At 40.9% G+C, this 14,672-nt stretch overlaps 1 protein-coding gene and 1 pseudogene across 1 annotated transcript; one reads left to right on the top strand and one right to left on the bottom strand.

Moving 5' to 3' along the window:
* Positions 1-4,539: 4,539 nt before the first annotated feature.
* Positions 4,540-5,582, bottom strand: LOC128107972 (alpha-enolase-like; annotated as a pseudogene).
* Positions 5,583-10,984: 5,402 nt separating this feature from the next.
* On the top strand, positions 10,985-12,011 carry LOC128107971 (olfactory receptor 18-like). The gene has a single exon (XM_052734297.1). It carries the CDS (start codon positions 11,022-11,024, stop codon positions 12,009-12,011), a length of 990 nt encoding a protein of 329 aa, XP_052590257.1. The 5' UTR covers positions 10,985-11,021.
* The last annotated feature ends 2,661 nt before the right edge of the window (positions 12,012-14,672 follow it).

The following is a 14,672-nucleotide window of genomic DNA, read 5'->3' as shown; positions in this document are numbered from 1 at the left end:
GACCTGATTGGAAAGAGAAAATCACTTGTCTTGCATAGTTTTGTGCCAACTCAAAAGCCACAGTTATCTAAAAGGAGGGAACCTCAATTGAGAAAATGCCTCCATAAGATCTGGCTTAGGGCATTCTCTTAATTAATGATTGATAGGGGAGGGCCCAGCCCATTGTGGGTGGTGCCATCCCTGAACTGGTGGTTCTGGGTTCTATAAGAAAGCAGGCTGAGCAAGCCATGAGGAGTAAGCCAGTAAACAGCACCCCTCTGTGGCCTCTGCATCAGGTTCCTTTCCTGTTTGAGTTCCTTGCTTCCTTAAATGATGGATTACAATGTGTAGGTATAAACCCAATAAACCTTTTCCATCTAACTTGTTTTTTGGTCATGGTGTTTCATTGTAGCAATAGAAACCCTAACTAAGACATTACTTTTCTTCAATAGAGTATCATTGGGTATATCAACTATACTCCAGTCAGGCCCTGAGCCCAGGAGTAGTTAGTCAACACAATATGGACTCCATTTATTTTTTTTAGTGTGTGCTTTTTGTTTTGCTTTAGTATTTATTAGGTTATTGTTTTTTTGTTTGTTTGTGTTGACCTTTGCTTCTCGGAGGAGTTGGGAGAAAAGAAAAATATGATTAAAAATGCATTATCTGTAAAAAAAATGACATTGAAAAAGTAGAAATAAATATTGGCCCTTAGCCCCCCAAAAATGTTCCTTTATCCAATATTCTAAAGGAGTTATATGGACAGTTGAGGACTTCTGGGTGAAAGATAGATAGATAGATCCATAGATGAATGAAAGTGAGAGAGAGGGGGTTGTTTCTTTAGTGGTATTGCCTTGGTAGGTCAACCATGCTCCAATGACTGACCCCACTCTAAGAAGTATATGGGCAGCACAAATAGGAGTTGATTGGTTATTAAACTAAGAGAAAAAAGGACATGAAGTTGTGGGAAAAGAGATGTGGGAGTGGATCTGGAAGAAATTAGGGAGTAGAGTGGTGGATGAATATGACAAAAATATATTGTATGAAATTCTCAAATAGTTAATAAGAACTTTTTTTTTCTAAAAAATCCCTGTCCTGCTTACCAATAAAAAAACAAACAGCATGTGGTTAAAATGAGCAAAAGAACTTGTCTGCTGGTACAAGCAAGTAATCCTAGGTACTTGGGAAGCTGAGACAAGTGGATCAGCTGGTCTACACAGTGAGTTTAAGACAAGGCAGGGCAACTTTTTTTAAAGAAAATTTTTTTCATTCATTTTACACACCAATCAAAGATCCCCTCTTTCCTCCTCCTCCCAGCCTCCCCCTCCCGACTCACTCCCCCTCTCCCACCCATAAGAAAGCAAGGCCTCCCATGTGGAGGCACATCCAGTAGAGGCAAGTCCAAGCCCTTCCCCCTGCTTCAAGGCTGCACAAGGTGTCCCACCATAGGTAGTAGGCTCCATAAAGCCTGCTCATGCACCAGAGATAGATTCTGATCCTACTACCAGGGGGCCTCCCAAGTAGATCAAGCTACACAGCTGTCTCAGCATGCAGAGGGCCTAGTCCAGTCTCATGTAGGCTCCACAGCCATTGACCCAACTTTCATGAGTTCCCTCTAGATTGGTTTGGTAGTCCCTGCATGTTTCCCCATCATGATCCTGATGCACTTGCTCATAGAATCCTTCTTCTTTCTCTTTGACTGGACTCCTGGAGCTCTGCCTGGTGTTTGGCTGTGGATCTCTGCATCTGTTTCCATCAGTCATTAGAGAAAAGCTCTGTGATGACAGTTAGGGTATTCACTGGTCTGATCTCTGGGGCAAGCCAGTTCAGTTCAGGCACCCTCTCCACTATTGCTAGTAGTCTAGGCTGGGGTCATCCTTGGGGATTCCTGGCAACTTCCCTAGCACTGGGTTTCTCTCTATCCCCATGATATCTCTCTCTATCATGGTATTTCATTTATTGCATTCCCCCTCCCTTCCTGTTCCACCTCAAGCATCCCATTCCCTTATGTTCTCATCCCCTATCCCCTACCCTCCATTGCCCACCCCTCATCCCCAGTTTACTCATGGAGATCTCATCTATTTCCCCTTCCCAGAGCAGTCCATGCATCCCTCTTTGGTTCTTCTGTGTTAATTAGCTTCTCTGGGGTTGTGGGTTATTGCCTGATTACCCTTTGCTTTATATCTAATATCCACTTATGAGTGAGTACATACCATGTTTGTCCTTCTGGGTTTGGGTTACCTCACTCAGGATGATATTTTCTAGTTCCATCCATTTGACTGCAAATTTCATGATGTCATTGTTTTTCTCTACTGAGTAGTACTCCATTGTGTATATGTACCACATTTTCTTAAGCCATTCTTCAGTTGAGGGGCATCTAGATTGTTTCCAGGTTCTGTCTATTATGAATAATGCTGCTATGAACATAGTTGAACATGTGTCCTTGTGGTATGACTGAGCATTCCTTGGGTATATGCCCAAGAGTGGTATAGCTGGGTCTTGAGGTAGATTGATTCCCAATTTTCTGAGAAACCACCATACTGATTTCCAAAGTGGCAGTACAAGTTTGAACTCCCACCAACAGTGGAGGAGTGTTCTTAGTGTTTTTGATCTTAGCCATTCTGACAGGTGTAAGATGGTATCTCAGAGTTGTTTTGATCTGCATCTCCCTGATAATTAAGGATGCTGAGCAATTCCTTAAATGTCTTTCAGTCATTTGAAATTCTTCCTTTGAGAATTCTCTGTTTAGCTCTATAGTCCATTTTTTAATTGGATTGTTTGTTATTTTGATGTCTAGTTTCTTGAGTTCTTTATACATTTTGGAGATCAGCCCTCTGTCAGGATGTGGGTTTGGTGAAAATCTTTTCCCATTCTGTAGGCTGTCATTTTGTCTTATTTACTGTGTCCTTCAGGCAGGGCAACTTAGTGAGACTGTCTCAAAATAAGTGGTAAAAGTAGAAAAGACTGGGGATGTAGTTTTGTGTTGGTGCTTGCTTAGCATCTGTAAGACCCTAGAATTAATCCTCTGGTGTCACCTCCTCAACATTCTTAAGAACAAAAGACCAAATAAGTATTTCTATGAAAATGCACAGCCCTAGGGACCCTGGCTCTTTGTATGGAACCAGCTTACCTCTTTCTTGCCAACTCTCCCAGCTTTCCTTCTAGCCCATCTCCATTCCTTTGTGCCAGCTTTGTTCCCCACAAACACTTTCTACCAGTGGTCTCCAGTGATTACACAGGGCTGGGACTCAGGCAGGCAATTTTCACTATCCTTCCTGTCCACCATTTCCATTTTCCCAGTCTCATAGTCCTGTTACAGCCTGCTTACGGGAGCTCTTCCTCTCACCCTACCTCCCGGGGACTCTGCTGCTTGCTGCAGACACAGCTAGGTCTTTCCTGCTGACCCTCTCAGCCTTCTCTTCCACCCCATCTTCATTCCCTTTTGTGGGCCATCAAGTCCCACAAACACTTTCTGCCAGGAACTCCTGTGGCCAAACTGGTCTGGGACTCAGCTAGGCAGTTCTCACTGTTCTTCCCAGCCTCCATTACTCTTTCTCCAGACTTTACTCCTAGTCTTCTAGCAGCCTCTTGGCGGAAGACCCTCCTCCCAATCAAACTCCATTCACTGGTGACTTCACATTTTGGTGCAGAACCAGGGTTTGCCTTGCCCTTTCACCCCTGTCTCTCCAGACTTGTTATTTATCCTACCACAGCCTCTTTGCAGGAACCCCTCCCACCGCCATACCTACATTCCCTGGGGACTTTCCCTCTTGGTCTAGATGCATCCCCCTAGCTCTTTCCCACAGTCTTCTCAGCCTTTCCTCCTCGCCCATCTCCATTCATTTCTGCCAATGACCTACTCACAGAAGTGTTCTTTACCAGAGACCCCAGAGCCACCACACTTGCTTAGGATCCAGAGAGGGAAACAGCAACCAAAGGAACACCCATCTACCAAAGACAAGCAGATACCAACACCAAGAAACACCTCCCACATCATAGCTCCAGACGCTTAGACCCCAGTGCAAAGACACAAATGTGAGCACCCCAGACAAGCTTCCGCCAGCTTTGAGAAATACAATATAGCTGAAGCACAATACAAGTTCTTCAAACATAGCAAATATGAATATGTTCAAGGATCTTACAGAGAATATGAATAAAGAATGAATATTGAAATCTGTGAAAACATTAACAGTAGAATGAAATAATAAAAATATCAAGGTATGAAAGTAAATTTTATCCATTAACTTATTAATGTGTTTTGGGGTCACTGAGTGTTTTATTTTGCATGTAGAACCACTGCGGTGTCTTGACTGTGGCCACCCTAGAGTTATGATGGCTCCAGACACTAGCTGGGAAGTGAGGTGACAGAAACAATGATTTGGACCAATCACATTATTACAGAGCTGGGTTTTCCAGCAGGGCTCCAGGTGGTCTGGTCTGGTTTGGAACATCTAAGGAAGTTATGTGGGGAGGGGCAAGCTCTGGCCGGCGCTTGAGCCATCTCCATGATACCAGGGACAGGATCTAAGCAACTGGTGGCTCCAGGGATCTCCAGTCCACGCTTTACTTGGCCAGGGAACTCTTGAAGGACCTGCCAGCAAACTTAGCCTCGCTGCCGATCTCTTCCTTGATTCTAAGGAACTGATTGTACTTGTCTGGGAGCTCGGATCGGCAAGGGGCACCAGTCTTGATCTGTTTCATGCAGAACCCCACCACCTGGTCAGTGATGAAAGTATCCTCAGTGTTCCCCGAGCGCTGGGACTCCATGACATCCCAGCTGGGCCAGCTTACACTCTTGCAGAGACTTGGTCCCAGAGACCGAGCTGGTTCACTTTGAGCAGGAGGCAGTTGCAGGACTCCTCTGCCACAGCCTTGGCAATCCATTTAGGGTAGGTTACCATGCGATCATTCCTAACCACCTGGATGCCTGCATTAGCCGAGCTTCTGCTGAGTCTCTGCCGAGCTTCCCAGTAGTTCTGGTCAAAGGGGTCTTCAATGGACACCACTGGATACTCCCGGATGAAAGACTTATACAGGTCAGCCGTTTGCCAGACCCGAAGAACTCAGAGGTAGCCAGGTCCATGCTGATGACACCCTGGTCAGTGCTGCGGGGCTTCTCAATTGCGGCCTTCAGCAGCTCCAAGGGTTCTTTGTATTCCAGGATGTTAGGCAGAAACCTGTCCTCATTACTCATATTGGTGGCATCCATCCTGCATTTCTTCTTGATGACATTCTTCAGGTTGTGGTAAACCTCTGCTCCAAGGCGCCTGGCTTCCCGGAAACTGGATGCCCCTGAGGCAGGATCATGAACTCTTGCATGGCCAGCTTGTGGCTAGCATGAGAACCACAGTTGATCACATTGAAAGCTGGGACCAGCAGGATGACTGGTTGCCAGCCAAGTCAGCGATGTGAAGGTACAGGGACATCCCCTTTTCCATGGCAGCAGCTTTTCAGACATTTGTACCAAATTTAGATTTCTTTTCAGCACCATCCATTTTGACCATCAGTTTGTCTATCTTCTCTTGTTCTACAACATTCAGTTTCTTGCTACCCAGAGCAGATGCAATAGTTTTATTGATGTGCTCAACAGCCTTTGGGACATCCTTCCTCAGTAGCGCGTCTTATAACTGTCACGGAGTTCTAGGGCCTTATAGATGTCAGTGGAGGTACTGTTGGGCACAGAAGCTTGGAAGAGACCTTTTGAGGTACAGAGATTAATCTCAACAGTGGGATTCCCAGAGAGTCAAAGATCTCTGGCATGAATCTTGAGAATAGACAGGTGAATTTCTAACCTTTGGATTGCCACACAGAAAAGAAACAGGTTTCTGCAGACATGGAAGAGAGCATTCAGTAGAATTCAATAATAACAAAAAAAGACTTACTACAGAGCACAAACTGAAATAAAACTGGAATTGAAAATTTTAGGACATCAAACAAAAACCTGATACCTAACCTCTTGAGAACAGTCAACATCCCTTCTGCTTCCTCCTTTAACAGCAGGAATTCCTTAGAGACTGCAATATTTTGGACCAGTATGAGTAATCACCAGCTCTGTGCATTGAGTTTTGAAGGTTATGTAAGAATAATTAGTTACCTGTTCCTCCAGGTCATCAGCTTGATCTGTGTAATCTGGGACTATATATTTCTGTTTGCTCTTCCTACAGTGTTCTTTCTGCATCAGGAAGCTCTTGCTATTATATTCACTTCAGGATTCAAGAGTGAGCCTTCACCAGCAAGCAAGGAAGGTTTGCCATATCCACAGCCTTTCATCATGGCCACACAGACCCACAGTTTAGTCACGTAAGTTCTGAGGGAATTGAGGATGAAGAAGAGATGACAAGAATTATTATTTCTTCCTAATCATATGAACTGTGATAATTTGGGTAGCCTGATGGTATAATAATGGTAATAAAAATTTGAGCCTCTCTCCTGGGACCTCATGTTGTTAGTTGAGATGGTAGTCCTCAAATTCTCATTGGACTATCCCCAGTGTCTCTTCTGCATACTCCTATGACCAAAGAGAGCAGAAAATATGCCCAACTAAGTTGTTTCATAAGCAGTCTAAAGTACTGTGACATGATGATGAGGGTGATTTAGTAACTATACCTTTGAAGAAAGCTACTATGAGTGTGTGACTATTAAGGTCTACCCTGGTTGGAAGATCTGAGTTCTATATTTTATGTATCTTACTTCATCTGAATAGTTCTTCAAAGTTCCAAAATTATAAGCTTCTGCCTAATTATTATTTTATAGAAAGTGAAAGACAAAGACAGTGTTTCTGTGTAACATACTAGGTAGTCAGGTAGAAATGGGAGAAGTCTTTTGTGAGTTACTTTGCCTGAGTAAAACACAAAATGATCTTTTCTGTGAATAGCTGTTTCATAATGCTTTATTCCAGAAAAAAAGACCCATGTCTTCTTTCCCTTGTGGTTTCTAGATCTTTTATGATGGAATGTTTAGTTCTGCTGTGTGAATTGTAGGTAGTATATTTGAGGTGCATTTGGAACAGTCTCAAAACATTGAAACAATAATTCAGTTCAGGCTTTTCTAGTTCCCTTGGTCCATATTTGGCTTCACCCTCTGAAGTGCTGGGTTTACAGGTCGACAAAGACTGCATTCTATTTTTCTGGATATTTTTGCTGCTGTCAGCATCCTCTATCATTTTGAGGCTCAGCCAGTAAGTTTTCAATGGGGAAATGTGATCAGATCCCTATATCTTTTGTAGTTTGAAAACATGAGAGCCTAAAAAGGTATGTACTGTTAAGACCTCTGAATTTCTGGTAAAACCATATTATTAGTAAAATGAAAAAATATATATACATGCATGAAATAACAATGAATGGGCACAGAAGCTATGAATGTGGTGTAGACTGGGGTGAATTATATAGGGAGTTTGAAGAGTAAAATTAATGGAAGAAATTTTATTATAATTTGAAATATAAAAATAATCAAATAAAAAGTAAAACCAGACCAAAACACTCCACAATCAAAGAATGAAACATTTGTTCTTAATTATTTTGTCTCTGCTATATATTTATGTGAATTAGAGCATGTTATTATTAATTCTGAGACATCTTAACTATCATATTACCAAGTTTTAGTAAGTATTTTTTCTATGTACAATCCTTCTTATATAAGTATATTTTGTATATTGATATAACTTAACACTTTTAACTTTCATTTTTTGGTTTCATAGGGCCTAAAGAGTCATTGGCACAGATGTGAAATGAACAATACATATTTTAAACATAAAGTAGACCCTTTCTCCTCTCAAAACACTGACTTCCACGTGTTTGGTTTACTTTACATTTTCATTCAATTCAAGAACGTGACCTAGAAATTGATCCAAGATAAATTTTTCTGGTGTTTGGTTCTGTATCATGGACTTGTTGGGTCATATAATGGTATTTAATAGCTGAACTATTGAGTTATCCAAAAATTGTACATATTCTCACCAGAAGATAAAAGAATGTACAGGCATATAAAGAAATGGAAGGTCAATTTTGTGTTTTGTGTGAAGACCCACTTCAGAGTTTCACATAATTCTATGGTCCAATGCCCTTTGGAAATACTCCCCAGTAAATTCATGTTTTCTGTATTCATAGGATTTTAAATTTGGACAAATGAATACAATGCCAATTTTATCATTTTCTGAATGGAGATGGGTTGTTATGCTGTGGTTTGTATGAGCATGGGGCTAGAGAATACATCATAAAGGTTCTCACAATTCACTGACTCCCAACAAAGGCCACTGTTTTCCTTATTGGAAACAAATAGAAATATATTGTACATGTGAGTTTATCATATATATTGCATTATCTTGGAAGAATTATAATTAGATAGATTTTTGCCATTTTTGATGGCACATGTTAGGAGGAAGTCGTTCATGGGAAAAGTGCAGAAATCATCATGAAAAGCAGATGATATTTATATGTTATAATATCATAAAGTCAATAGTTTATACAGTAATACAAAAAGGGGTAATTGGATCCAGGTGATATTGATAGTTTTTTTTTTTTTTTCGAGACAGGGTTTCTCTGTGTAGCTTTGCGCCTTTCCTGGATCTCGCTCTGTAGACCAGGCTGGCCTCGAACTCACGGAGATCCTCCTGCCTCTGCCTCCCGAGTGCTGGGATTAAAGGCGTGTGCCACCACCGCCCGGCGATATTGATAGTTTTTTATAGGAACAATTAACTGATGAATATTAAAAGACACAGACATCTCTTGTTGCAAGTCCGACTGTTTCCACATTTTTTTTTTCAGTTACCATATTTTTAAAAGGTAACTAAATAGCTACCGGCATGAACAGAGGAAGATAGATGAGCTTTTGGATGACTGAAGTAATTTTGTGACAGAATTAACAAGCCTGCTTAGTTAGAAACCACTCGACTACTTAGAGATTAACAAGGGAAAATTCTTTTACTCAGTGTGCATGCCTGGATCATGGACAAAAGGGAGCAGGCAGGGTCAGAAATCCCTGTTTGCTTTTACAGTTTCATAGCCCCAAGTTACATTTGAGTAATTAACCATGTTTTATAGAGACAGAAATTCCAAATGTGGTTGTTTGGACAAATGGGGAGATTTTCAATGCATACTGTTGTCATAGTTCCCTGGAGACAGACCAGGACTGTTTTGACCAGGTGGCTGTTGATCAAAGTTCTCTCTCCTGTCTGCCTGGCAGAACTGTGCTCTCCTGATAAGACAACTGGGAGCACTCCTTCAGCTACTTTATGTGGTTTAATATTTCCTAAGCAATCTGTAGGTCCTTTTAAATGTCAGTTTATTATTCTCAGTTTCCAGTTTTTCCTATATAAATATGGCACTTCAAAACTAATGCATGTCTGTCCATGAGATAATGATTCAGCTAATACCTGTGCAACAAATATGGGAAGTTCACAGACAGACTTAGAACCACATTTCAGTGTAAACAAATATATTTTGGGGACAGCATGTGTTGTGTTGCATACTACTGAATGAGTAATAAGTGTGTTTTAGGTTAATTTAAAGTGTCTCTTTGTACATATTTAAATAGATATTTATATAGAAATATCACTGGAAAAATCTGTCCCCTGGATTCCTTTCAGCCATTGAGATCGATGAACTAGACAATGAAACCATGAAGAGCCACTAAAGAACTCAAAGTTCATTCATCATAATTCAAATTTCTGTAAAATATCATATCTGACATAATATAAAAATGCTTATAATTTAGTAAAGATGACCTTCTTGTGAAAAGTATTATTAGACAGTATTAGTTGAATATTTTGTAAATGCCAAAAAATATTCTAAGGCAGTTGTTTCTAACCCAGGTTTAAGTAAGTATAATCTAGTATTTTCCATGTACATATTCTGATTAAATTGGCCTGTAAAGTTCAAGATCTTGTGGTACTTTAAAAAGCCATGGGAAAATACACTGTTAACTGTTTCAGAGACCTAATAGTCTACACAATTGAAATGGTCTTTAATAACATTATCTCCTCTAACAGACCTAGTAGAGAAGCAAGTGGTATCTACTTTAGCCATTAGGGCATTGCCCATGTGTTTACATCACTAATATTACCTGTATTTTAAACCTTCTATGTTTTAAGGAATTCTGTGTGCTCTAACCAAAGAGCACAGCTGAAATTTTCTCTGTAGCTGAGGTAAGAACATTGACATCTGTGCACCAGGCCTGACTCACACTTTACTGTCTGAGGAGGAGGGACTTAAACTAGGGCTCTGGGTCAGCCTGGCTGCACTTCAGAAAATCAATGGCATTGTTTAAACATAGGAAAATCATGTTTTTATACCAGATATTTTACTGAGATTATGTGGAGATGTTCCCCCCAAGTTAGCTTTGCAGCATAAAATTTCAACTATATTTATTGACATTTCATTTTTTCCATATCATTTGGATATCTTAACAGTTGTGAACAGAGATGTTCTGTGATAATGTGGATTAAACTAAGATATATTCACAAAAATTTGAAATATACTAAGATAAATAAGGGACACATGTACTAATAGATTTTAAAAATCTAAAAAGTTTTTAACAAAGACTAAAATACCAAAACAAAAAAATGGAGATTTTTTTTAAGTCAAAGAAAAAAGAAACCTATCGAAGACACTGGAACCTGAAAATATTTTTCTGGGTAGGAATCATTAACTTTTATTTAGCTACTATGACTTCACACTATCAGATATATTCCAAGGAAGATAAACCTGCTCCATGTTATTGCAATAAAAAGAAGTATGCTTAAGTGCTTCAAGTTTTCATTGACAATTTTCCTAAGTGAAGCTTCTGCAAAATATCCATTTTGTCTTAAAGGTGTTTGCTTTATTTTACTGTGTCTACAGGCCAGCTGTTTACAGTAATTCTGGCCTCACATCATCTAGATTGCTGTATTCAATATGGCTCTCATAAGAAGTAACACATGAACTAAGAACAAAATAGTATTTAGAGTACGGTATTTGCTACAACTGAGGAATTATTAATGAAGTCACAATTAGCTTGAGAAAATAATATTTGAACTTACTTGACTCAAATTGTGAAGAAGGTCTATATGCATGCTGGTCCCATTGTTAACAACATTTCTGGTTTCCTCCAGAAGATGTTCAAGAAATAAAAACATGCACAACTCAACATGTGTACCAGAATTCCATTTCATTCAACTCTCAGAGGATCCAGACCTACAGACTGTATTCTTTGGCCTATTTTTGTTCATGTATATCTTGGGCCTGTTTGGAAACCTGCTCATCATCCTGACAGTTAGCTCTGACTCCCATCTCCACACACCCATGTACTTCTTCCTCTCCAACCTGTCCATAGTTGATATTTGTTTTATCTCCACCACTGTTCCAAGGGTGATTGTGGACATCCAAAGTCACTGCCAAGTCATCTCCTATGTGGGCTGCCTGACACAGATGTCACTGTTTATAATTTTTGGATGTATGGATAGCATGCTTCTGTCTGTGATGGCATATGACCGATTTGTGGCCATCTGCCACCCTCTGTGTTACCAGGTCATTATGAATCCCAGTCGCTGTGGTGCCTTACTTCTAGGGTCTTTTCTCTTTAGCTTTGCAGAATTACAGTTGCACTATGTGGCAATATTGAATTTTTCCAACTGTGAGGATTTTACTGAAATTTCCAACTTCTTCTGTGACCCTTCTGAAGTTCTTAAACTTGCCCATTTTGATACTGTCACCAATGCCATAGTCAGATTCAGTATAGGCACTGTCTTTGGGTTAATTCCTATTTCAGGAATCATTTTTTCTTACTTTAAAATAGTTTCCTCCATCATAAGATCACCATCATCCAGTGGTAAGCACAAAACCTTCTCCACCTGTGGGTCTCATTTGTCCGTTGTTTGCCTGTTTTATGGAACAGGACTAGGAGTGTACTTAAGCTCCTCTCCATCACAGACGCCAAGAAGTAATGCAGTGGCCTCAGTGATGTACACTGTGGTCACACCTATGTTGAATCCCTTCATCTACAGTCTGCGGAACAGGGACATTAAAACTGCCTTAAGGAAGATTCTTAGCAGAGCATTTTAATCACTGACACTCTTTATAAATTTACACACACATACACACACACACACATACACACCACACACAAACTGTACATGTAAATCCCAGTTATTGACTCACATATTATTACTACTGATACTTCACAATATTTCATGATAAAGTGGTGGTCATTGAGGTTGTACATATGGTGGATGGGTAGTTTTGGAAATGCACAAAAATTTAGTTGGAGAGATGAAACTTTTCTAGGGATAAATGGTGCACATTGAACAACCCCTTCCAGTAGGAGTGTAAGCAACACCTAAACGCTGCACATAAGCCAATTTAAAGTGGTTAGTCTGCTGAGACTGTGTTTTAGAAATGACAGCTAACCAGTCTTGTCAACCAGGCTGACTTGAACAGGCCATGAATAAGGAAGATATGAATAGACAGGCTAATGTGGAAGGGGAAATCTCAGTATGCCTCATCATTAGATATCCTAGACCTGCAGGTTTCACTTGGATTTTCTCTCCCATTGATCCTGAGAATAGCTTGAGACAATGATCGATGGTGGATGTTACATACGAGACCCTCTACCTGCCCCTCTGTCTCCCAGAAATCATGCCACATTCTCCTGTAGTCTGTCCTCTCTAAAGACAACCCTGCTTTGAGTACTCAGGCTGGGGTAGGTGGGTAGGTGGATGAGGCAAGATTAATCCAGTTCCAACTCCTTACAATGGCAAGATAAATTCATGATCCTACTCGGTACAAGACTCTTCCATTTCCCTTGGCATGCTGGTTAATTTTTCCCAAATAGAGTGAATGGGAAGAAGGAACATCCATTGAGGAAGCACTTCCATTAGAACTGTCTGTAAGCATGTCTGTGTGTCATTTTCTTGAGTGATGATTGATGTGGGAGGGCCCAGCACACTTCGGGCAGTGCTACCAATGGGCAGGTGGTTCTTGGAGGTATAAGAAAGGTACTTGAAAAAGAGCTTAGAAACAAGCCAGTAAGTAGCTTTCTTCCATGGCTTCCACTTCTGTTTGAGTTCCGACACCAGCTTCCCTCAATGATGGACTGTGATTGGGATGCATACATCAAATAAACTGTATCCTACCCAAGTTGCTTTTGGTCATGGCATTTATCACAGCAGTAGACAGCACTAGGACACATGTAGACTGTTTCTGACCAATCAAATGGTGAGGGACTTCCTACCCCCAGACAAACTATTCAAGTAATAAACATTTGTTCTGTAGGATGTTTCTGAGGGCCACTGAGGGGCCTTTCTTTCCCTTTTAGAACCCACATCATGCTGTACACGGCAGATAACTCTCCTCCTCTCCCACTTCAAGCATCTCTCCTAATGAAGGCAAGGCTGTCTCACCCTTCACAGCCCCACCGTTCTGCTTCTGGTGGGAGGTCCTTTGAACGCACTCCCACTTTAAGGTCTGATCGTGTCCCCTTCCCACTTTGGTCACAAGACGATCTCCTAATGGGGCAATCTTGTGTCAGCTCTCTTCTGGAACCTGCTGCCCTGACACTCTGGTCTCTGATTTATAACAGTGAAGGACTGGGAAGATATCATTTTCCAATCTATGCACTGGGATTTGTGGCTGTGTGGAATTGTCTCCAGCTGATTTCCTGTGAAGGAGTTTGCCTCCCTCCCGAATGAGACAGAGTGAGAGCCTAACCTGGGGATGCACTGATGGGGTTGTTTGTGGTCCACAGCTGTTAACTCTGACTACTTTGTTGGTAATGTGTGGTTACTCTATTTAGAGAGATAGCCTTGGATGATGAAATGTACTTAACGTGGAAAATGTATAAAAATGAAATAAAATGGTGAATTAAACAGATGATTCAATGGCATTTGTTCTTAATGAATTGATCCTGGTCTTAGTCCACTAATTTCCTGATCAATAGAGATCCCAAATGGTACCAGAGGAAATGTCCCCTATGAAAATTATATGTACACTTGAATGTAATACTATATAATAAACAGTATATCTTTTAATTCACGCCTATATTTTGAATAACATTCGTGCAGGCTTTTCTGTGATAACCATGGTCAGTGAAATAAATTAAAATCAGATTTTAATCTTCTCTTCCTCCTTTCCCTCCTCATTTTCATCTCCAAAGAGAGCTTGTTAACTGATTTGGAAATAAAATCATTACAATTTTTTTCTTTTTCTTTTTGTGTTTTTGAAATAGGGTTTCTCTGTGTAAGAGTCCTGGCTGTCCCAGAACTCACTTTGTAGATGAGTCTGGCCTTGAACTCACAGAGAGCTGCTGGCTCTGTGAGGGCCTTTTAGATGTCAGTGGAGGCACTGCTGGGCAGAGAAGCTTGGAAGAGACCTTTTAAGGAGCAGAGGTCAGTCTCAACAGTGGGATTTCCTGAAGAGTCAAAGATCTCTCTGGCCTGATTCTTTTTTTTTTTTTCATTTTTCTCTATTCAGAAACCCTCCACCCACCTTACACACCCTACACAGATCCCCCCTCCTCCTCTCTATAACCCCCAGCTCTCTCTCTCAAGCCACTCTGCATCCCCACATCCCCCAAATGGAGGTCTCCCACAGGGAGTCAGCAGAGCCCAGCACACTGAGTCCAGGCAGGTCCAAGCCCCTTCCCACTGCACCAAGGCTGTGCAAGGAGTCACACCTCAGGCACCTGATTACCAGAAGCCTGCCCATAGACCAGGGACAGATCTCGAT

Source organism: Peromyscus californicus, unplaced genomic scaffold (assembly GCF_007827085.1).
Source record: "Peromyscus californicus insignis strain IS unplaced genomic scaffold, ASM782708v3 Scaffold_12__1_contigs__length_115047231, whole genome shotgun sequence".
Classification (NCBI taxonomy): Eukaryota; Metazoa; Chordata; class Mammalia; order Rodentia; family Cricetidae; genus Peromyscus; species Peromyscus californicus.
This window is presented reverse-complemented; position numbering and strand designations above follow the sequence as displayed.

Bases quoted from the DNA above. Each gene is read 5' to 3' on its own strand.
- LOC128107971 (XM_052734297.1), top strand. From the start codon at position 11,022: ATGCTGGTCCCATTGTTAACAACATTTCTGGTTTCCTCCAGAAGATGT.